The sequence below is a fragment of the Vulpes vulpes genome, chromosome 1, assembly GCF_048418805.1.
Source record: "Vulpes vulpes isolate BD-2025 chromosome 1, VulVul3, whole genome shotgun sequence".
In the NCBI taxonomy this organism is placed as follows: Eukaryota; Metazoa; Chordata; class Mammalia; order Carnivora; family Canidae; genus Vulpes; species Vulpes vulpes.
The window spans coordinates 186,370,692-186,398,069 of NC_132780.1; the positions used below are offsets into that span (position 1 = coordinate 186,370,692).

Genomic DNA, 27,378 nt, shown 5'->3' on the forward strand with positions numbered 1-27,378 from the left:
TAGCTGGAGAACTTTACTTTTATTCTTGAAGTTTTATACTAGGAAGTCAACATTTAATTTAATAATCCATTGTTCACAATTGATTTATAAAAAATTTAATCCTTAAGTTGTACATCAATATCCTATGACTCCAAATTTTATCACTCTCCTTCAAATCTGAAGAAAATGATTATTTTAAGTTCCACAGACAGCACAGTCCCACTGACATAACATTTAGTTCAAAGTCCTACACTCATGAGAATTAAGAATAGCCAGTATCAAACTGGCCTGAAACCTGATTGTGTTCCTGGCTCAGGATACCTGTAGTAAATTTGTAAATCCACACTAAGACACAAAAATAAACTAGGGTGTGATGTCATATAAAAAACTTTTCACAGTAGAGTAAAAATTAACATTAAAATGTTACCAAATTTCAACCATATTATGGTATTTTATCCAATTAGCTTTCAAAATGCCTGATTAACTGTGAATCAAATGCAAAGAACATCATGTAGGATTTTTTTTTTTCAAAGTTTGCCCAGCACTTCAAAATGGTTATGGAATTAATATAACTTTTAAAATGTCAAAGTATGCTATACATATTGCACTTTTCTGCTAGGCTGGGCTAGTATCTTCCATGGCAAGATACTAAAACTATTGAATAAAATACACTTTTAAATCAATAGGTACTTGATTAATTTCCCTGAAATTATCAACATCATTACCAAAATCTTCCAGGATTTTGTAAGATTTGATTCCTTAAATACAGTTTTAAAGTTTAACTTAAGGAGGGAAAAAAACCCTCATATATTTGACTTTTTATGTCCTTTTTTGGTCCTTCAATGACCAAAGAGAATTTTAAACAAATTATGCTTCATGTTTCTTGGCTTAATAAAAAGCTACAATTTCTATTATCCAAATTAAGAAAAAGTATACTAATCAAAAGCTATTAATTTTGAAATGTCTATGTAAGTCTGTCTGTAGGTCCCCTTAGAACCTTTCCAAGCTTTTATAATCAATTATAATCAATTTTAATCAATTATGTACTAGAATCAAATTAGGTAAAGAAAAACTTATTTTGCAAAAATAAAATCACTTCCCAATATGCTTGACAGAAACAAGCTATTCATTTTCATTTGTGTTCCATTGAAGACATAACTGAAATCTGTCCAATGGTTTATTTCCAACTGGTCCACTATGGAATTCTTCGGAATGTTTTAAGATTGGCTGTAGCTAGAGTTCTGACTTCCATTTGGACCCTGCTCTCCTTCACTGTTCAAGTGGGGAAGAAAGAGATGTTATACCAATTAAAAGACTCATTTTTAACACCCTGATAAGCCAACTAATTTTTTAAGTTAGTTACTCTGTGGTACAACTCTACAAAACAAAAGCATTCCTGATTGTAAGACACAGATATGGAAAATTAAAATACAGAAGACTAACATTTGGTTTTATATTTTTATTCTTATGTAACTTGGTGCCCTCACACATAACAAGCATTCTGGAAGTTAGTGTCCATATACACTCAAAAAATTTAAATAAGGGTATGGGATTTCATTGTCATTACAGGTATCACTCAACATAGAGATAAGAACTTTTGAACAAATTTCCTATAAAATTAAATCTTACATATAAAATCTTATATCTACTAAATGTGATAATCAAGAAGTGTTCTTTCAAAAAAATTACTGTCCAAAGACATAATAAAATCACACATAAATACAACAAACTATAAGTCAGAAAGAAAAATGGCAATTTCCTGAAAAATGCTGAATACTTAAAATAAAATTAACTAAAACTGAAAATACCAGTAACTGTGGCAATAGGATTATTGCCTTATCTTGTCCATCATCATCTTGCAGCTTCAGGCCCTGCCACTAGTGGAGAATCACTCAGGGAATTTCTGCAAAAAATGCATCCAAAGGTAGCTGTTTGAATGACTGCCTTAAACAGCTCCTTGTAGAAGTCAAGTATTAATTCTTTCCAAACAGCAAGAACTTACTAGACTACAAATCCATCCTAATATTATATAACTTAGGTTTTTTTTATCATTAAGATGGATAGCATTTCTTTGTTTCCCTTCTGACAGTTTTTCCTACTCCAAATGATCTGATATAGTGAGAGCTGAAAACCACTGAACTAAATGAAAAGATCCTATAAAAAACTACCAAAGAAAACCCTTGTAGCACAAGTGATTCATAGTTAGCAAAATTATGTTACTATGTGCCATGGATCTTCAGGTCATTTAAAAGCCAGAATTCCTTATTTATAATATCAGATTGATCACCTAAGTTTTTGAAACCTGCTATTGAAATTTATAAAACAGGATAATAGCCATGGGGGGCAGGGTCACAGAGTCAAATGGACAGGTGATACTACACAATTCTTTATCTTTGAATTTCAGATGAACTAGCCTAATTCTGTTCTGTTTAAATTAATGTACAGTATATAGCCATATGTTGAGGGATACCTGTAAGAGACCTGCCATTACATCAGGAAAAGTCAACAAATGATCAAATTAATGTATTTTTTTAAAATGAGACACTGTCAATCTATCATGTCAGATTTTTTAAAAAGTCACATAAATCATGAAGTTTGGAAGAAATTTCATGAAAATAATAAATACAACATAATCTATGAGAAAATATAATGTACATGAAAGATATAATTAAGTGTAATCAATAATTAAAATCTACAAAGTACCTGTTTGGAGGAGGTTTTGGTTTCGGCATCTTACTAAGAATAGTTGCCATCTCTTTTCGCTCATCAAAATTCTTCCACTGCTCATACAGTTTTAAAATAACCCTGATTATTTCCAAAATCTAGAAGTAAATATTTGAAAAGTTCTCAATGGCAATGTCAAGCAACATTTAGTATGTAAAAAACACACATCCTCAGAAAAGAGTGAAAAGATAGTCTCTGTCCTTAAGTATTCAAGTTAAATTAGGCAATCTTGTTAAACTTGAAAGCAGTATTTTTACCACACTGCTCTGTAGGCTTCTCCTTCTACCCTCTCATCTTTTAATAGGTATACCTTTCCATCCTTATCCATCTCTGCAGTTAGTTTTCTTCTATCTGCTGATATCTTGAACCAAAAAATGTGAGGTACTGGCAACAGAGGTCTAAATCATGAAGATATTCCTTCATGTATGTATGCCACTACAGAGTACACTCTTCTAATACCGATTGGGTCAGACAATTCAATGGGAGTTGGTACATGAAAGACATTGTTTTATTTCTCTGTTAACTGCTCTACACAAGTTAAGGTGCTCAAAAATTGGCAGCTATAAATCTGTCAGATCCAGTTTCTAAATTAGCCCTCTTTCTCATCTGAGTAGACCTCACATTGGATTGATTCTAATGCTATCAACATTTCAGGAGAAAAGGCAGAAAAAAGGGCAAAACCCATTTTGTCAGGAGACAGGCTGTGTTACAACAATTTAGAGTAGTATTTGATGGTCTCTAAGTAGCTTTTAAAATAATCCTGAAAATTAGAGGCAGCTTTGCAATTAAGCAAACCAAGTTTACCATTCTGTTTAAACCTAAACCCAAAAGAGAAATATCACCTAAAGAGTCAACATCAACTCTTTTTACCAAACTTGTTTCTTAGTATTTTTTACCAAAAATCTTAGCCTGGTGAACATCATAGGATTTTAGACTCATGTTAAGTAAATATCATATTAACTTTAAAATGTCAAAGTTTATATTCAACCAAGGGAATTTTATTTTTATTTTATTAATTTATTTTTTAAATGTTTTAATTTTTGTTTTAGAGAGAAAGTGCAAGAAAGGGAAAGGGAAGAGGGAGAGAGAATCTTAAGCAGGCTCCACACGCAGTGCAGAGCCTGAAATAGGGCTCGATCTCACAACCTTGAGATCATGACTGGAGCCAAAATCAAGAGTTAGACACTTAACCAAATGAGCCACCCAGGCACCCCTCAACTAAGAGAATTTTAAAGAATACCTTCTCCATATCCACAGAAAGCTCAGCAAACCACTGTCTGGCATCTTTCTGCTGAACAACACAAGCTACATGTAGACAAGCTAGAAAGAAAATGAGAGAAAAAGGCCCATGTTTAACCACAAATATGGAATGCAGGGACTTAGAACTAAAGATATTCACTTAAAATTTTCACGTGCATTTTCCAATATTCTTTTTAAAAATTACATAGATTTAGCTAATAGTTACCAATAACTATCCCATCAATTTAATGTAATACAGAAAAAATTACTAGACTATATTAAGGTTCTTGACATCTCCAGCTGCTCACTGTGTACCAGTGATAGTACAGTTGCTCTGAGATTCAGAGCATGTTAGGAAAAAATTCAATAAGGAAACTAGAGCAGGGAAATGATCCCTGAACAAAGGAGTGGTCAAAATACATCCAGGAGTCAGTCTGACACACACACACACACAGAGCGCCAATAATATTCTGATAAATTTCAACTGATTATATTTTGATATTTCAATTACAAGAAGTGTGTGCCTATTTAAAGTTACCAGCACATGAGCAAGTCAGGCAAATACTGGGCACCCCAGTAACGAATTCAGTGTTACAATCAAATGGAGCTTAGAAAAAAATGTAATGCCCTATATACAATATAATTACAGTTGACCTCTGAACAATATGAATCTTAGGGGTGCCAACCCCTCTGCAGTTAAAAAAAATCTGCAGGTAACTTGACTCTCCAAAAACTTTACTAATAATCTACTCTTGACTGGAAGCCTGACTAAATAGCAGATTAACACATATTTTGTATATCTATTATATTCCTTACTCTTATAATAAAGGAAGCTAGAGGAAAAATGTTGTTAAGACAAGCATAAGGAAGAGAAAATACATGTACAATACTATAAAAAAAACCTGGCTGTAAGTACAAGGCCTGCACAATTCAAATCCATGTTGTTCAAGGGTCAACTATATACACATTACACGCACTATAAACATTAAAGGAGCCCAAAGACAACAATCTACATCATAATTTTGCCTGATATAACTCCAACAACCAGCTTGGCTACACTGAACTCACACCAGCTTCGTAAGTTATATTACCCTGGTTTAGTTAACCATACGATTTTGTTGAGGATGACATTCTAAGCAAACAGTGACTCATATGTGAACTGACATACTGGTTGCCCCAAGTTAAATGAAGCTGTAAAGTAGGGTGTAGGCCCTGATGGGACTGAAAAGCCAAAGAACTGAAATTAACAGGTAATTAAAATACAGTGGGAAATGTCATAACAAGGAAAACACAGAGTAAATTAGAAACAAAAAAAGACATCCTAAACCCAGACTGAAGTGATATAGGAAGTTTGGGCATAGGGAGGGTTATTACTAAAGAGGTGATATCTGAGACAAGTCTTAAAATAAGGTGAGAATGTAAGCAGAGAATGGTATGTACAGGTTAAAAGAAGTTGTGTATTTTATCCAGAAATTGAGTGGTAAAAGAATAGGGGGAAAATCAAGATGACAAAATCTTGGAAATCAATAGGAAAAAGAGAAAAGAAACTAATAAGTGCTTAATATATGGCAGGCATTACTGGTGTTCTAGAAGATATCTCATTTAATATTTGCAACAGTTCTGTATGTAGTATCCCTAACATTTTGCAATTAAGGAAACAAACTCAGCAAGGTTAAATACTTTTCCCACAACTGTAAAGAAAGCAAAGTTTAAACCTAGGACTATCTGACTCCAAAGACTATGTTCTAACTAACCCATTACACTGCCTTCCACAGATAAACAAATTGGGAGCTAACTTCTCCCTCCAGCAAGGCACTGACTACAGAGGCTCCTTTACTGTTTTATTTTTATTTATTTATGATAGTCACAGAGAGAGAGAGAGAGAGAGAGAGAGAGGCAGAGACATAGGCAGAGGGAGAAGCAGGCTCCATGTACCGGGAGCCCAACGTGGGATTCGATCCTGGATCTCCAGGATCACGCCCTGGGCCAAAGGCAGGCGCTAAACCGCTGCGCCACCCAGGGATCCCCCAGAGGCTCCTTTACTGAACCTCTGAGGACTGAAATGGGCTCAGGAAATAAATGACAGGCCCAGTTATTCTATATAATTTACAAGTAATATTAACAGGCTTAATTCTGAACTTTTTCTCCTAAACAAAAATGTTCTATTCAAACACTGGTCAAAATGATTTTAAATGATTTAAAACACAAACTTAACAAGAGAGGGGAGTGAAAGGGGCAATAACTCTGACCTCTGAAAGCTGCATATTATTAAAAGTTCACATGCCAGGATTAGTCTATTATTTCATGAAATGTAAGAACATAGAGTATAATAGGGTGAAATTTCTTTTGGGATGACCTAAATAAGCTTATAACAATTTAACTAATAAAGAAATACCATGCTTACCTACCTAAAGCTATCATGAAAGGAGGATACAGTAGGCAAAGATCCGTTCTGTAGGTATCATTCACTATCCTCCTATAGAAATGTAAATCATATTATTACTGAAATCAGAACCACCTTATATGATTGTACATCTCCCTCCAGAGAGGGCCAGAGTTCCCATCTTTGTACATATTTATTTCTTTTAATATTATTGAAGCATAGATATAAAGGTGAAAACATCAAGGAAAAAAAAGATGGATACATGAAAATGACAATGAATAAGCATTTTTTAATGGATAAAATTACAGCTAAATAGATTTTAATTTTTTATTTTTTTGCTAAATAGATTTTAAAACTTAAAACCTTACAGTAAATTACAATATAATGATTTTTCCAATTTTTCAAAAATTAGAAAATCAGAGGAAACCAGAAATTATACAATATGTATATTAAATACCAATACAAAGCATTCTATTTGAAAACCTGTCTTAATTTTTATGTAAACAATGTTTTTTATAAGAATCAAATTTTAATGGAAATAATAAATAAGAATCCTTACCAATTTAGCATTTATAAATATAGTTAATTAAAATTCAACGAGCAGATATTTCGCTCAACATACAATATCTTGGGGCACTAGTTTAATTACTTTAAAAATACTAAACTTGATATTCAGTTGTCAACCTTCCTAGCTAATAACATGTTACACTATGAATAACTTCTGTTCTAATTACCATGCAAGGGGAAGCAACATGTCTTCTTGGCCCATGTCCTGCACATACTGGAGCAAAGGTCTATAAGGATGATACACTATCAAGCAACAATCCTAGAAACAGTTTAAAAAATGTGTATTGTATAAAAACAGATTTATTACAACACAAAAACTTATCATTACCCAACTGATTTATAATTGTGTATTTCAAAATGTATTTCTCTAAGTCATGCTTGCTTCCCTCTTATTCTCTTAAGCAAGCAGTATGGCAGCCCTAAACTCTACTATAATAGTGAAGGCAGTGCTCTCTCTGGAATATACCTTGGTAAATCGGTTGGCAGTCAGTCAGCATCCATTCCCTTAGAGACTCAAAGTGTCACATCTGCAACACACTGAAACCTCTTATTAGCCTATAAATCCATAATTCCCAACTGGAGGAGCAGAATTCTGCCAAAGACATAATCTATCTTTAAATAACACCACACACATACACAAATTGTGCAAATAATTTACAGTGGCTTAATGTCCTGACTGGTTTGCTTGTAATCCTTTTACCATAGTTACTATAGAACAGAAAAATTTTCCCATCCTAAGTGGGATATATAATTATTTTACAGGCTTGTGAGAGGATATAGGTGATGATACCACTAGATACTGTGATTTCACCATCATGTATAACTTGGATGGTTTTAAAATGCACCTCCCTACAAATCATTTCTTTAAATATTTCTGACTTCACTGTAGTTGAAAGTAAGTTTTACTTTATTAATCATAAGGAAGTAATATACTTACCATTAGTTCTAAAAGATAGAATTCACATTCTAATATCTGTTTTAAAAAAAAGATTACAAATGTCAACATGAAACAAATTAGATGAGTCTACTTAGTCTAACATAACAATTCATACATTAATGTAACATAGATTTTTACCAAAAAATTTTTTAAATCAAGAAAATATACACAGTAGTTTATATCAGAATGAACATGCCCAATAAAAATTACTTTTTTACTACCATACAATGCATGAAATTATTATTATAAAGGATTTTAATCCTTATAGAAAAGTCAGCCTCATGTAAGCATTACTACTTTACTTTAAAATATTCTGTGTAAACTTCAGATTTTCCAATATACCTTCCACTCAACAAATGCAAAAAATGCAATTATCTCTATTTATGTGTTATTCTTATATTACAAATCAATAAAAGGAAAGAATACTGAATACAAAACAAAAATATACAATTTACAGAGATGAAGAAATCTCTTACAAGTTAGGAAAAGGAGATGTCTATTAAAAATGTTAATAGAAACTCACCTTCTAAATTAATGTAAAGTTTCAAATATGGTTTTCATATTGTTACATTATAGTAGTTCTCAGTCCTAGCTGCACACTAGTATTGGGAGCTTTTAGAAAATACCAGTCCCCAGGCCTGAAGCCTAAAAATTCTGTTTTAGTTGGGCTGGAGAGCCCCTGGTATTAACATTATTAAAAAGTTCCCAAAGTGATTTGATGGGCATCCAGGTTTGATAACCACTGCTATTAAGTACCTTTTTTTAAAAAAAAAGTTAGAACTTAGCTTTAATTTAGAATTAAAATTTATATTTTTGTAGTATTTAAAACTGCCATTTATAGGAAACTGTTCAATTTATTCTAACATAAAATGGAGCTAGCTTATACAGCTTTGAAAACAGGTTTTTGTTTTTTTTTTATAACATATACTTACATGGTTCATCCTATAAGGAAATTCCTTTGGAAAGGCATATGAAAATCTAGTTTTTACTGCAGAAAACAAAAAAATGACTTAAACTAAGAAAATGAAAAAGTAAATTAAACCAAAATTTCTTTAACACCGTGTAGAATATTAGAGGAAGGGCTAAATCACTTTTAGTAAGAGCTCTTAGAGATGCTTAGGGACCCAGATTTTGTTTTTTGTTTTCAGGCAAGTAGAAAGCACTAAGTGGCAGGAAGCCCTAACTATATTACAATTAAGAGAGAGCTTTAATTATATACTTCATGTATTAAGAAAGGGTTCTGCTGCTTAAAAAATAAAGGGGTTGGATTAAAAAAAAAAAATCACTTAGATTTTTTTCATCTCTAAAATCTTTCCAGCTCTAGAATGATATTGGTTTTATTTTTCAGTAATTTAGCTTGGAAGGAACACCAGTTATATATGTATTCATACATACGTTTATATGAATTGAAAAGATAATACAACCAAAGAATGTTAATAGTGGTCATCTGAGATTTAAGGATTTTAACTAATCTGTACTTTCTATAATAGATACTTTCTTATCAAAAGATACATTTTAATAAAAGTATAAACATACATCCAAAATTCTCCAGCACTTTTCCACACCACGCACAAACATATAGTTATTACTCTTCTTTGTCACTAAGTACAAATGAAAAAAACTGTTGATTATCAATCCTCTATGTCCTCAAAATGATAAGTATACACATTTAAGTACTACTTGAGAAAACTGTATTCAAATCACTATGATGCTACATTTCATCAAGGGACTGACTACAGATAGTCTCTAGAGGATCTGTTCTGTGATTTCTTTCATTTTTATAAAAACCAAGACCTCACAAGGATTTAAATTTTTTTTCATTTAGCCTACATACTTTATTTTCAAAAAGTTTTATTTTGGGGCAGCCTGGGTGGCTCAGTGGTTTAGCACTGCCTTCAGCCAGGGGCCTGATTCTGGAGACCCAGGATCGAGTCCCACGTCAGGCTCCTTGCATGAAGCCTGCTTCTCCCTCTGCCTGTGTCTCTGCCTCTCTCTCTCTCTGTCTCTCTCATGAATAAATAAATAAAATCTTAAGAAAAAAAAGTTTTATTTTGTAAACTGAGGAATCTAACAACTAATTTAGATAGGTAACATCTGCCAAGATTTGAAACCTGACCCATTTCAAGTTGACTTAGAAAATTTATACTTAAGCTTTCCTCTTCTTCTTTATTTGAAAACATACCTAATATTAAGGTTTCTGAGTTTTACAGATCCTTCTGATCTAAACAAGATATACAAGTAGGAACGCCTGGGTGGCTCAGTGGTTGGGTGTCTGTCTCCAGCTCAGGGCGTGATCCCCTGGTTCTGGGATCAAGTCCCACATCGGGCTCCCTGCATGGGGCCTGCTTCTCTCTCTGTGTGTCTCTCATGAATAAGTAAATAAAATCTTTTAAAAATTTTTAAAAAAAGTATACAAGCAAAATAGGTACTTAAATGATAACTAATCAACAAAGTAACATCTCTGTACATAAAACAAATCTACATCCCCAACTCTGAGACCTTGACACCTAATGTTAAGATTTACCTGATACTGTTAGCCTTTCTTCTATTCCATGATAAAATTGATTTTCTATCATCTTCTAATTCTTTTCTAATTTGTGAGGAAAATTAGAATGAGATTGCTTCTTTCTTATTTGTATATTCTCATTCTCTATTGCTACCTCTACCATGTGTGTATTTGTTTTTCATCTGCTCAACTGACAGTCTGTACTTTTCTTTTTGTACCCTTAACCATTCCTCCTCCAATAAATCTGTCCCATCACTTATTAAATGCTCAAATTTCTCTTAAAAACAAAAACACATAAAACCTCTACCAAATTATATTCCTCTGCTTTTTAAAAGTAGACTATTTTTTAGAACATTTTTAAATTTATAGAACTGAAAAGGTAAGAGAGCTCCTATATACTCCTGTTATGGGCTGAATTTTGTGTCCCCCCAAATTCATATATTGAAGCTGCAATCACCCTGTGATAGTATATTGAGCCACCTCCAGATTTACGGAGTTATGGAGTTAATTAGGTTTAGATGGGGTCATGAGGGTGGGGTCCCCCTGATAGGATTAGTGTCCTTATAAGAGGAAGAACAATCTCTCTCTGCCATGAGAGTACAATGAGAAGGCAAGCTGTCTGCTTGCCAGGAAACAAATGGCCAATCATGGAACTGATCAAGGCAGACACTTTGTTTGATCTTGGACTTCCCAGCTTCCAGAACTGTGAGAAATAAATGCCTATTATTTAAGCCACTTAGTCTAAGGCATTTTGTTAGAGCAGCTGGAAGAGACTGAAATAACCTCCCATCTGATTTCCTTTGTTTTTTTTTGTTTGTTTGTTTGTTTTGTTTTGTTTTATGATAGTCACACAGAGAGAGAGAGAGAGAGAGAGAGGCAGAGACACAGGCAGAGGGAGAAGCAGGCTCCATGCACCAGGAGCCCGATGTGGGATTCGATCCCGGGTCTCCAGGATCGCACCCTGGGCCAAAGACAGGCGCTAAACCGCTGCACCACCCAGGGATCCCTGATTTCCTTTGTTATTAACATCTGATATTAGTATGGTACATTGTTTAATTAACGAACCAATATAAATACATTATTATTAATTAAAGTCCATAGTCTATAAACTATGGACTATCTCCTTAGTTTTTTCCTAATGTCCTTTCTCTGTTTCAGACTCTCATCCAGGAGACCTCTACATTTACTTGTCATGTCTCCTTTAGATTCTACTTGGCTGTGACATTTTTCCAGACTTTCCATGTTTTGATGACCTTGGCAGTTTGAGAGTACTGTTACTTTCTTTTTCAAGTAAAATTTTGTTGTTTGACCCTCTACTGGAATTTGTTTGATGTTTATTTAATATTTAGATTGGGGCTGTGGGATTTTGGAAGGAAAGATGAGAGAAGTAAAGTGTCATCGCGTCATATCAGATGAGAGCTACATGCTACTAGTGATTTATCACTGTTGAAAAGGACCTCAATCACTTGGTTGAGGTAGTGTTTGTTGGGTTTCTCTACTCTGAGGTTATTTCCCCCTTCCCTTTTTATAAAATACACATTAGAAGGAAGTCATTATGCACAACCAACACCTAAGAAGTGGAAATTTATGCTTTTCCTCTTTGAGGGTGTAGTTAGCTACATAAATTATATTAAATTCTTATGTATTAGAGACTTATCTCTTCTCCCCCCATTAATTCAATAAATTATTTACATCAGTATAGACTCATGGATTTTTTTTATACTTTGGGTTACAAGCCAATATTACTTTTTGTTATTGTTATTGTACAAATTCTTCTGTCTTTAGTCATTGAGCCCTTTCAGTTGAATTATTTGTCCCTTTGACATATCCCCATTAAGGTAGGTGTTTTGTTTTGTGGATTTTTTTTTTTTTTGAGCACTTCCTTATTTATTGGCATTAATGCTCCAGGTCTGTCTTGTATAGTTCCTGTCCCAGTCATTTCTCCAAGGAGACCTAGTTTTGTTTTGTTTTGTTTTGTTTTTTTAATTGGAGAATGGTATTAGAAACAAAGATCTAGGCCCTAAGAGAATTCATTACTACTGGGATGTCATTATAGACTCCCTCTAAATCTAATCAATCATTGCATGGATCTTTCTGGTCTCCTCTTATTTGTATATTCCATTCCAACTGTGAGAAACCTGGCTCTCAACATCTGCCATCCATTTACCATGGATGTATCTATTTACTGGAATTGTTCAATTTCAGATACAAGTATAAACAGTACCCGAATTGTTAACTTGTACCCACATTAAGTATCAAATCTCTCAACTAGAGTATAGTGCTTACATCCAGTTCCTTTTGCCTTTAGTCTTACAAATGTACCTCTTCCCAAAGTTACTTAGGTCAGCAACTCCCCTTACCTACTTTACTGAAATTATTTCATATATTTGTAATATAGTTAAATTCTCCTTTTCTCAGCACCTACTCATTTCTTAGTTCTTGGCCATCTCGCTTCAACTCCTACCCCATAATGTCTAATGAAGGCGACATTCTCTCTCAAAGATCACAAACCCCAAAGGTCTGGTTTTTTTCCTTTGGTACTTATCTTCGAAGCAGCGCAAAGACACCAGGCAACTCTTTCTCTTAAAATTTATCAAGTTCAAATTTCTGTCATTGGTCTCACATTTCTAAGAGGTTCTACACTTAGAACGTCCAAGACTAAATTCAACTCTTTCTAAAACTCACTTATCTCTTCTGTACCACCTTCACCTTCCCAATGCCCAGGCAAAACACCTCAAAAACCATTTCTGACTTTTCTTAAATCCTTGCTTTTCAAAAGTCCTGCTGACTCTATAATGCAAATCTAGCTTGCTTGTTCTCCTTGCTGGGGGCCAAAAACATCATTTTAAGCCTTCAATAGTACTCGCCTGGGTCACTTCAATAACTTCAAAATAGTATTTTTCTACTTTAAACTTGTTAGGTTTTATTTCTCACAGCACCCCGTGGTGATGGCACTGACTACAGTTTGCAGTTTTTTAAGTATTTCAGAAGGATTCTTTTGGGTAGTTTTTAAATTGTGGTAAAATACACATTATATAAACTTTATCATCTTTACCCATTTTTAAGTATGCAGTTCAATATTAAGTATACTGTTTTTAAATTGTGGTAAAATACACATTATATAAACTTTATAAGGTTTTTAAATTGTGGTAAAATACACATTATATAAACTTTATCATCTTTACCCATTTTTAAGTATGCAGTTCAGTATTAAGTACCTTCACAGTTGTGCAACCATCACCACAATCAATCCCCTGAACTTTCATCTTGCAAAACTGAAACTCTGTACTCATTCAATAATTCCCCATTTCCCCTCTCCCTCCAGCCCCTAACAGCCTCTATTCTACTATTAATTTGATTATTCACACTATTAAATGGAATCGTATAGTACTTCTTTTTGTGACTAGCCTATTTTACTTACCCAAATGTACTCAAGGTTCATCCATGTTTTGTTTTGTTTTTTGAGATTTCATTTTTAAGTAATCTCTGCACTCTACATGGGGTTCAAACTTACAACCTTGAGATCAAGAGTCATATACTCTACCAACCGCAAGCCAGGTGTCCCAAGGTTCATCAGTGCTGTAGCATGTGAAAAACGTGAAAATCTGTCTACCTTCAACTCACATTCTCCTCCAATTTAGCTTACATTATTCTGCCAGATTTACCTTCCTAATGCACAATTCTGGCATCATCCTCATGTTAAGAAATAAAGCCTTCAAAGGTACCATGATTGTTAACAGAACAAATTTCATGGTCTTCACTGAAGGCCCCCTATTACCTGGCCTTAGTCAGGTAGAGCTTTTCCCAGCAATTTCTTTACTGACCATTCACTGAATGTAACTCATTAGTTTTCTCTATTTTTGACCACACTATTTGATATTCCTAGACTATCTTTCTTTCCCTTATATTTCCCCAGGGTCAATGTCCATCTTTCTTTACCAAATTCTATTTAAGGCCTTCCAGATTTATCTAACATAACCTTTTACCACTCAAATATTCGCTGCAGTCTCTAATTCTCTATGCCACTTATTTTTTCTTTTGTATTAATTTTGTATATGCATGTCTTATGTTCTCGTCCTTAAATTCCTTGTATTTATCTTGTATCTACAACTGCAACCAATGTGGTGTTTCTAGTGATGATAAAATAACACTGTTACTGATGCTAACGAGTAGGCACTGAAGTCTACTGAATATATGATGGACTGAATTGTGCTCTCTGCCCCTGCCAAATTCCAATGTTGAAATTCGGAGATATTCGAATGTGACTGATTCGGAGATAGGTAATTAAGAGATACTTATGGTTAAATGTGGTCATAGGGGTGGGCACAAATTCTATAGGGCTGGTGTCCTTAAAAGAGTAAGAAACATTAAGGGTACACACCCATAGAGAAAGGGCCATGTAAGAACACAGCAAAAAAGGTGGCCATCTGCAAACCAAGAAGAGAGGGCTCAGGAGAAACTAATTTATTAACACCTTGATCTGGGACTTCAGCTTCCAGACTGTGAGAAAATAATTGTTGTTTAAATCACTCAGTCTCTTAACACTTTGTATGGCAGGCCTAGCAAACTAAAATGCCAAGCAAGATATTGTTCAGAGTTTTACTGATATTAACTCCTTTGATCCTCAAAACAAGCCTTGAAATAGATATTATCATATTATCTTGCAGATGAGGAAAATGAGACACAGAGAGGTTGTATTTTGCTTAATTTGCCACACAGAAAGCAAGAGGGCTGAAATTTGAAATCTAAGCTATAGGGGCCTATATAATAAACTAAAATTTATCAAATAAACAAAAATATTCTACTATGACAATTTCCTATTCATTAGTAACCAAACACTGTTACAAATATACCTTTACAGTTCTGCATGAGAAATAAACCTTAGGAACAAGTATCTTTATATATATATATATATATATATATATATATTTTTTTTTTTTTTTTTTTTTTTTTGAGAAAGGCAGGGAGAGAGAGTGCACATGCATGAATTGGGGGGGAGAAGTAGATGGAGAGAAAGAGAGAATCTTGAGCAGGCTACACACTTAGTGCAGAGTGATGCAGGGCTTGATCTCAGAACCCCAAGATCATGACCTGAGCTGAAATCGAGGTGGATGCTTAACCGAGCCACCCAGGCACCCCAGTATTTTACATTTTAAAAAATATACACCTTCTAAAAAATCTGGAAAACAAAAAATGCCATTAAGAAGAAAATAAGGCACCTAAAATCCATTACTTACAGATAAGCATTGCTAACATTCTGGATTTCCTTCCAGTTGTTTTTGAATTTTTAATAACTCAATTTTACAGAGGGCAATTCAATACTTATCAATACAATGTGATACATCTGCTATATAAAATTCTATGGCAAAAGTGATCACTACTCTGCTATCCTTAAAAGAGTAAAATATGGCATGGAAGACTACACTCTTTTCAGAAAATGGAATGACCCAAAAATATGAAAATTTAGTCAGCTTCACAAACCTAAAACCAAAAATCCTTCTGCCTCTTCTATGTAAGATCACATAAATTAAAAAAAAAAAAAAACTACATTATTTTTCATCTTTTGTTAGGTGCTACCTTTGTTCTTAACTCATGAAGATGGAGCATAGCATAATGTTAATACCTTGTATACAATATTTTATAATCACTAGTCTATATTGTTATTTCCTTTAATGACATGACTCAGAGACAACTAAACCCCACCTTTTTAGAAAAAAAACTAAAGCCAAGAGGTAAAGCTATTTGCTCAAGGCTATATAGCTGCTGCTTAGAACTGTGGCTCACTACTATAGTCAGCATTTTTTTTTCCTGTACCATGTTTTTCAATATGAAGGCAAAATACATAATTACCATCAAATACATACACAACAATAACTAAAGAAACAGTTTACCCAAAAGAATGACACAATGGCTTAGTCATTATGAAGCAATAAAATATAAATAAAACTGGGAAATAAGTTTTTCTTTACTTTTATTAGTTAAAATTAAGAGCCACTGAGCTGATGTTTTTGGACAATAGCTACTATCCATTTTTAGTATTAAAAATAATGTCCTGGACATAATTCTCTAAGTGGTCTTTTAAATTTTTGTATTTTAACTTTATTTTTAGCCAAATACACTAGCCATAAATATGACCACAAGAGATTTAATAAACCCAACCAATCTTTCACAGGTCTCATAAACTGAAAAGCATTAAGGTCCTGTGGCACTTTTTTAAAGAATTATATCCTTAAAGTAGTATCCTTTTACACTTACATACAGAAGTAGCAGCAGAAATCAATCTTGTATTTGAGACTACTCCAAATTCCTAGAGAAATAAAAGTGAATGAGATTCAGGTACATGGTAAGCCAATGAACCTAAAGGTATCTGGGATCTATTCAAAACAAAGTATTTCCTTTGCCCCCCACCATGTTTGTAGTCTGTCATTCATCGTCTACCTATTTGAGGCATAAGGTACTTAACTCTCTAAACATGTTACTTTTTTTTCCCTTATAATTGCTGCAATAGGACAAATATTTAAATAGTTTTGTCATTTAACATTGAGAGGTACCAAATTAGAAACCAAGCCCTAAAGTAACAGTGCCAGTTTCCTGCACTCCAATTAGTTTCCAAAAAGATTTTTTAGATTCTACACTTAATGGCAAGAAAAATATTAAGTATGCTTCCTATTCAACTGAACCTGGACTAACAAATAGGTACTTTATGCTATTCAGTAATAAAGCAGTTGAATCTCAAAAGATAAACTTATACTATCACCAAAAGAATTCCAAAGACCACAGAATCTATTATTCTATTTGAAAGAAGACAAGAATGATAGAATAATAGAATGATACAGTATAAGACTTTTTTTTTTTTTTAAAGTAGGCTCCATGTACACCCAGCCGAACACGGGGCTTAAACTCACAACGCTGAGACCAAGACCTAAGCGGAGATCAAGAGTCCAATGCTTAACTGACTGAGCCACCCTGGCACTCCAACATACAATTTTTTAAAAAATAATTTCAGCCTTATCATAAAGCAAGCTTTTTTTTTTTCTTTTTTGAGAGTGTGACTGGGGATAGAGGGTGGGGGGGAAGGGCAGAAGAAGAGGGACAGAATCTTAAGCAGACTCTGTGATGAGTGTGAGCCCAACGCAGGGCTCTATCCCACAACTCTGAGATCCTGACCTGAGCCGAAATCAAGAGTTCAACACTTAACCAACTGAGCCACCCAGGTGTCCCAGGACTTCTGTCAGTTCCCATTTCCTCATATACATTGTCTCATTTAATATGATTAACTAACCAGGACGCCTGGGTAGCTCAGTGGTTGAGCATCTGCCTTCAGGGCATGATTCCCAGATCCCAGGATCAAGTCTGGCATCGGGCTCCTTGCGGGGAGCCTGCTCCTGCCTCTGCCTATGTCTTTGCCCCTCTCTCTGTCTCTCATGAATAAATAAATAAAACCTTTTAAAATAAATAAATAAACCTGAAACCACAGTAACTGAAACTAAAAAGTAGATGCCTCAGACATCTTAAAAGTCATTTCTACATAATTCCCATACAACTTGACAAAACACAGAAAGATTTGGTCACAGTTAAAATTTAAAAAATAACGCTATAACCAAATATGAAAGGATACTTTTTTTTCCAGGAATAATTCTTTCTTTTAAAGTAATCTGGACACCCAATGTGGGGCTCAAATTCATGACCCCGAGATCAAGAGTCATATGCTCTACCAACTGAGCCAGCCAGGCAACTGGATCCAGGAATTATTCTTTTTTTTTAAAAAAAAAGATATCATTTATTTATTGAAATAAATAGAAATGAAGATATTACTAGCATACACCCCCAGGAATTATTCTTTATCCAAAATTCTTTTTTTTTTAAGATTTTATTTATTTATTCATGAGAGACACACAGAAAGATAGAGGTAGAGACACAGGCAGAAGGAGAAGCAGGCTCCATTCAGGGAGCCTGAAGTGGGACTTGATCCCAATCCCGGGACTCCAAGATCATGCCCTGGGCAGAAGGTGGCGCTAAACCACTGAGCCACCCGGGCTTCCCTTTATCCAAAATTCTTAAAGTGAAAACTTTCACTCACTAAATCATTTAACAAAAGATATTTAACAAACTAAACAAATTAAAATCCCCAAGTTAATTTTCTAGAGTAGAAATTTATTAAAAGATTTTGTCTAAAAAATAATAATAATAAAAGATTTTGTCTAGATTTTCCATACTGGTTGTGCTTCATAATACATCAAATGACATGGTAATATTTGGAAAAACCACCTCATAATATGAGCTTTTTATAAACACTTTCTTTTCCCACTAAAGAACTTAGTAACAACAACAGGGCTGGTTCTCTCCCTTTAAAATACCACTTGTAATTAGAAAATCATAAACCTCTAGAAAGTCTGTCTTAATATTATTTCCTAATAGAGTCAACTCTCATTACTTTAGGTAATATTTGGAAAACATGCCTTAAATAATCCTAAATAATGACTGGAGCAAAACTAAATAAAAATTGAGTGCCAAAGGGAATTATAAACCTACTAGGTTTAAATTACATTTATTTTTCAAGAATACAATTAAGATTCTAAAGACATCTAAGAAACATAATACAAAGGTTTCATAACATTAAGAATACATATATTATGATGAAAATCAGTCTATATATCCTATTACTGTCTGGGTTTTAGCTGTGCTCTCTCAAAATTACCGAAAAAGAAAATAAGGTGAGCAGAGATTGGGTCTCAGCTCCAAGTTCCCATCTCTCTTCCCTTTCCCTCACTTAATTTCTCTACCCTCACTGCCCTAATAATTCCTCATTGGAATCTATATGACTAGAGCCACACTCATCCTTGCCTTCCCTCCTGCTTTCTCTATGGTTTGGAAGGCAGCCATTATCAGGTGGCAGGGAGGGAAGACAGTAGGACATAGGAAGCATATGGTGAGAAGGAGGCACATGGGAGGAGGTACTATAATACAGGTTATAGTAAAGAAGCTGTGGCACTTATGGAATACTACTTAGTGCCAAACAGTAAATGTCTTAGAGAACCTAGAACAAAGCAGTTAAAAGCATGCAATTAGTAGCCAGACTCCCAGGGTTCAAAATACTGGCTCTGCCACTTACCAGCTCTATGAATTTAGGCAAGTTTCTTACTCTCTATGTAACTCAGTTTCCTCCTTTATGGAATGAAGATATTACTAGCATACACCCCATTGTTTGTTATAAGGATATTATGAGTCAGTTATAGTTTAAAAGGACTTAGAATAGCACTTACATTTACATAAGTAGCATTTACAAATTTACAAAGTAAATGCTACATAAGTGTTTGTTAAATGAATGTATAAAGACGTATATCTTTGATTTTGTATGAATTTCAATACTTTGCATAAATCTCCATCTGTCGTTATTTTTATACAGGTAATATGAAAACTAGGGCAGATTAACCAATGTGCATTGTGTATACTTCAATGAAGAACAGAAAACTATTTCATACCTCTACTTTGGATGCCAAAAACACACATGTAGGAGCCATTAATACAGGATCTATACTTTTCAGAGAATACCTAAAATATGATGAAAACAAAGTTAAATGTCATTCATATAGAAAACATTCGGAAAAACCAAGATAACTCAATGCAAGCACATGATTCATTTATTTATACTAAGGTTCATCAACATTACGTTAAGCGTTTCAAACAGGCGTAACATAATCTCAAAATAAAAGTCCTACCTGGCATAGAATCTCTTGAAATAGACCGTAGCAGTGGCAATAACTTGTTGTCTTAATTTAAGATGTTCACCTAATGCCTGAATAACTAAAAGAAAAATAATAAAGTTTTAAATGTTCTTTTGTTATCATTATGATATTAACATTGAACAATAACTTTCATGTGGTAAATCATAACTATACTAATTTTTAACAAAGAGAAAAACCTACATATGGTTTAAAGCTCTACTTGGATCACACTGGGTTAGGACTAGGATTTGCAAATCTGTTAAAAGAATATAAGTATGCATAAACAACAATAAAAAATAGAAACTGTCCCCAAAGCAAACACTATTCTTATATTAAGAAGATTGAATGATAGGTATTTCCCTCTATCTTCTAAGTATTTTCAGTGTTTTTCATATTATCTTTAGAAAAAAGCAAAAGTAAAATATTAGACAGCTATCAAATTCACCTCAACTACCACTTTATAAAGTTTATTAAAAAGCCCATAATGAATTCTCAAAACAATAGAAAGGCAGGTTTCCAGAAAAGTGAACTGGTTTTAGAAAGATCAGGTAACAAAGCTACATGGCAGAGCAAGGATCTTCTGAGTCTAAAACCCCTTTCCTCCAAAGCAAACTTGTAAGATAAAAATGACCAACATAGGAGGTCAACCCAAAGAATCCATTTATCCTCAAAATACTTGCTTTAGCCAATCTTAAATTGACTTAATAACATATTATAAAGGTTTAGAGAGATTAATGACACTTTCAAACTGTCTTGAGTGTCCCTGACATGTAAGATTCACAACAGACTTTATGTCACTTAGAAAGATAAATATAAGTTATGAAAAGAATACATGTATAAATAAAAATGTTAAGTAGGGACTAAAACAGCTCACCATAGATTACTATACAAAAGTTTTAATTCAAAAAAAAACAAAACAAAACAAAAGTTTTAATTCAGAGGTAAACAACTATACCATTTCAGTTATTTATTTTTTTTTTACCATTTGTAAAAAATATTTGTAATTTCCAATACTCTTCTTCTGAGAGAAACTTTAAATCCTTCTGGCGTTCCTTCAACAGATCTTGTTTATCCAAAATCCATTGCAAACTAGAAGAACAAAGATGTTAAGACACGTTACAGAAAATCAACTAAGACACAAAAAACATTCTAAGACTGAACAAGTTGTGAACATTCTAAGAAATACAAAATGCCAGAAGTAAACTCAGAAGACAGTATTTTTCACATTTCTTGAAACTGAGAATTATCTCACTAATGAATGTAAATATGCTCTGAAAAAAATTCCACTCTAATTTTGTCTTTTTCATTCTCTTCTCACTACCTTACACTGTTATTGCATTGGTTTTAAGACTCTGATATCAAGAAAGATCTCACAGTCAGTGATGCCTTAGGCTTTTAATTGGCAGCACGTTTATTTTTTTCCTAGTGATACATAAAATAATAGTATAGTTATTTGGCACTAAATGATGATACCTTAGATTTGAAGTATCTTTTCTTAGTTGTTCATGAGTAACTACAGTATTTAATTTCTCGACTTCACAAATTCCAATCATGTTAAAAGCTGCTTTGTAATTTATTACACTAATAGCCTCCACTTGCCTAGTTAAGTCTACTATTTTTAACCAGATATGAAATTGAAATGACCCAAAAAACCACTCTGCAACTTGCCTTTGTCACTCAGTATGTACTGGAAGTCTTTCCATGTCAACAAATTTGTTATTCAGCATCTCTTTAAATCGCTGCACATCATTATGGATGGATTATTTATTTAGTTAATTCCTATTAACAGATATGTAGCTTATAATTTTTTATTATTAAAAATAAGACTTTAATGAATAGCTTTGTACTTCACCCTTGTACATTTGGTTAATAATATATTTAAAATAATTTCCTAGAAATAGAACTGATTGGTTGGTTTTGCTGATAACTTTGACATTTTCAGTTTGTATTCCATACATCATACCAATTTCCATTCCTATTAACAGTACATGAGAGTGTTTTAAAATATTTAAACCCCCTATGGGTTACTGTTAATCTTTTAAATACTGTACAACTTAAAGGCAAAGTAGTATCTTACTGTTTTAGGGGATTTTGTTTTTTAGTTTACTTCTGAGGTTAAACATTTTTCCAGGCCTTATTGGCTAAATACAGTTCTTCTTTTGTACACTGTAATTCTAACAACAGTTTTTCTAATGGGATGGTCTTTTTCATGATTAAAAGATTCTCATGTAATTTGCAAATTATGGATAGTAAATCATTTGTCAAATACACTGAAAACATTTCCCAAGTTCATGATCTCTTAATATTTAATTATTTGTAATACAGAAATATGAACCACTCAACACCAACCCATTTTGTACTTTGATATTATGCTTGTCACAAATGGGAAGGCCTTCCCTGACACAAAATGACTAAAAAAAAAAAAAAAAAAAAAATCACCTACATTTTCCAATCACTTAAGGCTTTTTTCTTTCAATTTTTCTTATTTCTATGCCATGCTATTTTAAAACATAAAATTAAATTATTGAAAAAAATTAAATTATTGAAATCTGGTATGGAAAATACCCTCCTTGCTGCTTACTATTCTTTAGAAAATTTCTCCATATTCTATTACATTTATTATTCTAAGGCTTGAACTTTTGAAGTATGTTAAGTCCCAAAAAAGGAAACTCATTCAAAATTGTTTGGGATTGCATTAAATTTACACATCAATATAGGGAGAAATGCTATCTTTACAACACTAGAATTCAAACTCCATTTATTAAAATCTTTATGTTCTACTACAGAATTTAAAAATTTTCTTCCTATAGATCCCGTACATTTCTTTAGTTTATTGTGTATTTCATATTTCCCACTGCTATTGTATTTTATGTTTCCATCATTCATTTAAAAGAAAGCTCTCCACTTTGACATTTTGTAACTGGTCACTTTATTAAATATTATTTATAATAATTTGTCTATTAACTGAATTTTCTGGTTAATTTTATCTGTATAGGATGACAATTTTGTCATTTTTTATATCTCATTCTATTAATTGTATTGAGTAGCAATTCAGAACAATGTTAAGCAGGCACTCTAATTTTCCTAATGTTTCACCATTAAATATCTCTTATCATTCATGCTTTGATGTTCTTACCATGTTAAGAAAGCATCCTATTTTAGTCAAGAATAGATGTTGAATTTTAATAGACATCTTCTGATGCCTTCACTGTTTATTAACAGATTTCCTAATATCGACTATATTTCTACAAAATCACTACCTTTTTTAATTACTAGTATAATGTTAGGCTCTACTTGTTAATACTTTATGATGTTCACATCAATATTCAAAACGGAGACTGTTCATAGTGCTACCTTTGCTAGATTTTATCAATGTTATTGTAGCTTCATAAAGAGAACTGGAAAGCTTTCTTTCTGTGTGAACTGAAATGATTTCAGTAGCAGATCCTCTTGAAAATGGGAAAACATATACCCATGAAATAACGTGGGTATGGAGCTTTTTAAATGTTTTAGCTTTCAACTTTATTACCATGGAGATAACCCAAAGGTACATTTGGATTTATTTATTTTTCTCATTCCTAATTTTGTATCTTTGTATCATCCCTCTTTTCCTTGATTCAAGTAGCTGCAGTTTAGTCTACTGTTTTGATTTTCCCTCCCAAAGAACTAGCTCTGATATTTTCTATTTTTTCTTTTAATTTGTTACTGTCAGTGTTATCTTTAATAAGTCTTTCCTTTTTTCTCCCTAGGATTTATTTCACTATTTTCTTCTTTATATTCTTAAGTAGACTATTTTGATTTATTTTTATTCTTTCTGTTATTCTGGATTTTAGTTTATAACTTTGGCTTTGGTTACATCCCATAAGTGGATATACATTGACCTCATCATGTTATTTACCTGATATTATGTAACTTTATTTTCAGTTTCCTCTTTGATACAATAAAGTATCCAGGACAGATTTTGTACTTTATTTCTTTTACCTCTTCATTAGTTCATTCAGTGAGCCAGCTAGTATTTAGTGTCCTTCTACTTTTACTGCAGTAAGGTCAGAGAATGTGTTGTGCTTTATTTCAACTTTCTAGAAAATATTGATTCACTCTGTTCTGGAATTATCGTTAACTCCATCCTCACAACCACTCAATGTTTTTAAAAAGATAAATTTCACAAATATTTAAGTTTTTCCTCACAGCACATAGAATGGAGGTTAAACCAAGAACACTTATAAATACCAAATCTCCTGAAATTTAAGATTACATTTTAAGATTCACCATTATTTCATGTGCTACTGAGAAACAAACTGTCATGCCCACTTCAGAAATGTTAAAATGTTCATCTTCAAGACATGACACACAGCATATTACGTGTCAGTTTTCCTCTTTTACCCAAATCTTTTTTGTTTTTTTTTTTTTGTTTTTTTGTTTTTTGTAATCTTCTTGTTGGTTTTCCAGAATTAATCGCCTTGTCTTTTTCACTTGTAACCTTTTGTAGATCATGATTCTTAAGAGATCTCAGTGGCCCCTTCCTCCAGGACTATTTGAATTGGGAGGCAAGGACACTTTGAAAAAAGCACATTTAATATTATAACAATTTTATATTTCAAGAGTGAAAAGAACAAATGTTATAGATCTTGTCCCTCGTTTGCTAAATGTTCTTACTATGCCAACAAGAAATCAAAGTATAATGAAAATACTTATCGAAAGGCAGGCAGAGTCTTTTTTTTTTTTTTTAAGTTGAAAAATGTCTGTAACTTCTGGTAATCAACAGCTAGCTACCTATCAATTCTTCCACTTTTTTTTTTCAAAGTTTATCAAAATGCTACCTCTTCTTTAAATCCTCTGTACTTAAATTTTGCCCAAGTCGTTATTACAGTGAGCAAAAACAGCGCAAAATAAAAATATGATCAGAAGTAACGTTACTACAGAATCCCAACTCCACAGCACCACTTTACAGCAAGAGGAAAATCCGCTTTTCTGAAAACAGGTTTCCAAACTCACTGTTTATTTTTTCTTCTCTTACGAAGGACTAGAAAACAGAATGAATAGGAATCCATCTTCTTCACAGAATCACACCTTCAATCACAAGGACTAATGCTCTCTTGGCATTAAGATATATTTACGCTAAAATATTATAGCAGCGGCTTCTGCTCGTCTTTCAACCGGACAGTGGAAAAAGCCTAGTCAAAGTTCAAGGAGTCCCATCACTCACCTTTCGGCCTAAACAAATGTATTTAAGGGAAAATGTTTTTTGTTTTGTTGTTTTGTTTTGCTTTTAACATTACTCTAGTTCTTTCGTGGTCACTAACAAAAACAGAAACTGATGAAACAGTTTAAAGAAATCGGAAAAGTCACTGGAAAATAAACGTAAGGCACAGACTAATGAAACGGATAAATTTTGAGAGCGCTTGCCCTGTACCTTACCAACAACATACACCTCCACCTGGGCGTAAGGTGGCGGCGGGAGGCGGTTAGAGAGCAGAAACAAGACAGTCCCCACCGTCTCCTCGGAGTACTATCAGATCCGCTCAGGCTAGAAGGTCATGACAAAAGACCACAATGCCGACTCCGGGAGGAAGCCCGGCAAAAGCGAAGCGCAACTGTCCTCGAGCCGGCCTCACAGTCCGGAGCTGTGCCCCACTGGCCATACCTGCGCCCACCCCACCCCACCCCATCCCACCGCATCCCATCCCACCCATCTCACCCCATCCCACCCATCTCACCCCATCTCACCCCATCCCATCTCACCCATCTCACCCCATCCATCCCACCCCACCCCATCTCACCCCATCCCACCCCACCCCATCTCACCCCATCCCACCCCATCCATCCCACCCATCTCACCCCATCTCACCCCATCCCATCCCACCCATCTCACCCCATCCCACCCCATCCATCCCACCCCACCCCATCTCACCCCATCCCACCCCACCCCATCTCACCCCATCCCATCCCACCCATCTCACCCCATCTCCCATCTCACCCCATCCCATCCCACCCATCTCACCCCATCCCATCTCACCCATCTCACCCCATCCCATCCCACCCCACCCCACCCCATCTCACCCCATCCCACCCCATCTCACCCCATCCCATCCCACCCATCTCACCCCATCCCACCCATCTCACCCCATCCCATCCCACCCATCTCACCCCATCCCACCCATCCCACCCCATCCCATCCCACCCCATCCCATCCCACCCCACCCCATCTCACCCCACCCCATCCCACCCCATCCCACCCCACCCATCTCACCCCATCCCACCCCATCCATCCCACCCATCTCACCCCATCTCACCCCATCCCACCCCACCCCATCTCACCCCATCCATCCCATCCCATCCCATCTCACCCATCTCACCCCATCTCACCCCATCCCACCCCACCCCATCTCACCCCACCCCATCCCACCCCATCCCACCCCACCCATCTCACCCCATCTCACCCCATCCCATCCCACCCATCTCACCCCATCCCACCCATCTCACCCCATCCCACCCATCTCACCCCATCCCATCCCACCCCATCTCACCCCATCCCACCCCATCCATCCCACCCCACCCCATCTGACCCCACCCCATCCCACCCATCCCATCCCACCCATCTCACCCCATCCCACCCCATCCACCCCATCCTACCCCGCTTCCAGGCCTAGCTTATCCAACAGTCCCAAGTTAAACTCCTTCCTTCCAGAAAGACCGAACCTCCTTGGCCCCCTCCCTCTCCCGCTCCCACATCCCCCCGCCCCCCCCCCCCCCCCACCTACCCCCCGAAACGCGGCCAGGGGGCGGGGAGAGGGGAGTCGCCAGAGAAAAGCGCATCCCGCTTCCGGCCGCTGCCGCCTCCCGGGAGACCCCGCGGCGCTCGGGACAGGGGCCGGATCCAGGCCAAGGGGAGTCGCAGGCCCGGTCCTCACCGACTCCCAACCACAAACCCCGGGAGAGAAGACGGAAGATCACTTACTAATGGGAGCTCTGCCAAAAGTTCCCTGCCATGGGACACAGCTTGCCCTGATAAAAAAGCACCAGCCGGCGGAGCGGCCCGCGGAGCGACCATAGACCCAGCCCGCCCGGTAACCGCGCTCCTGGATCTGATCTGCTCGGCTCCGCTCCGCGGCGGCTACGGGGAGAGGAAGAGGATGGCACTCTATTCTCCTTGACGCCGGCCGGCAACACTCCACACAGTAAACCCGTTCCTACGGATAAAAGTTCCGGCCCGCCCCGCGGTAGCGGAGGAAGCCGGCGGGGAGCAGCCAGCCTGTGGGCGCACGGGGGGGGGGGGGGGGGGTGCGGGGGGGGGCGGGAACTCGAGTTCACGGAAGGC

At 35.4% G+C, this 27,378-nt stretch overlaps 1 protein-coding gene across 2 annotated transcripts; it reads right to left on the bottom strand.

The window, feature by feature from the left end:
* Positions 1-27,318, bottom strand: CCNC (cyclin C). 2 transcript variants are annotated; one of them, XM_026002921.2, is made up of 12 exons: positions 27,019-27,318; positions 21,043-21,149; positions 20,055-20,139; positions 19,818-19,887; positions 16,591-16,642; positions 8,762-8,817; positions 7,830-7,865; positions 7,060-7,151; positions 6,351-6,418; positions 3,944-4,023; positions 2,683-2,801; positions 1-1,251 (listed from the first exon to the last, which is right to left on the bottom strand). In XM_026002921.2, exons 1-12 carry the CDS (start codon positions 27,048-27,050, stop codon positions 1,197-1,199), a joined length of 852 nt encoding a protein of 283 aa, XP_025858706.1. In that variant the 5' UTR covers positions 27,051-27,318; the 3' UTR covers positions 1-1,196. The 2 variants fall into 2 exon arrangements, with proteins under 2 accessions (XP_025858706.1, XP_025858707.1); XM_026002922.2 differs by lacking the exon at positions 1-1,251 and adding an exon at positions 1,419-1,882 and having other exon boundaries at positions 27,019-27,310.
* Between the last annotated feature and the right edge of the window lie 60 nt (positions 27,319-27,378).

Bases quoted from the DNA above. Each gene is read 5' to 3' on its own strand.
- CCNC (XM_026002921.2), bottom strand. From the start codon at position 27,050: ATGGCAGGGAACTTTTGGCAGAGCTCCCATTA. The intron at 21,150-27,018 runs GTAAGTGATCTT...TTGTTCTTCTAG, and splicing joins TTTTGGCAGAGCTCCCATTA to TTTGCAATGGATTTTGGATA. The intron at 16,643-19,817 runs GTATGAAATAGT...TTATTTCTCTAG, and splicing joins TTTTGGCATCCAAAGTAGAG to GAATTTGGAGTAGTCTCAAA.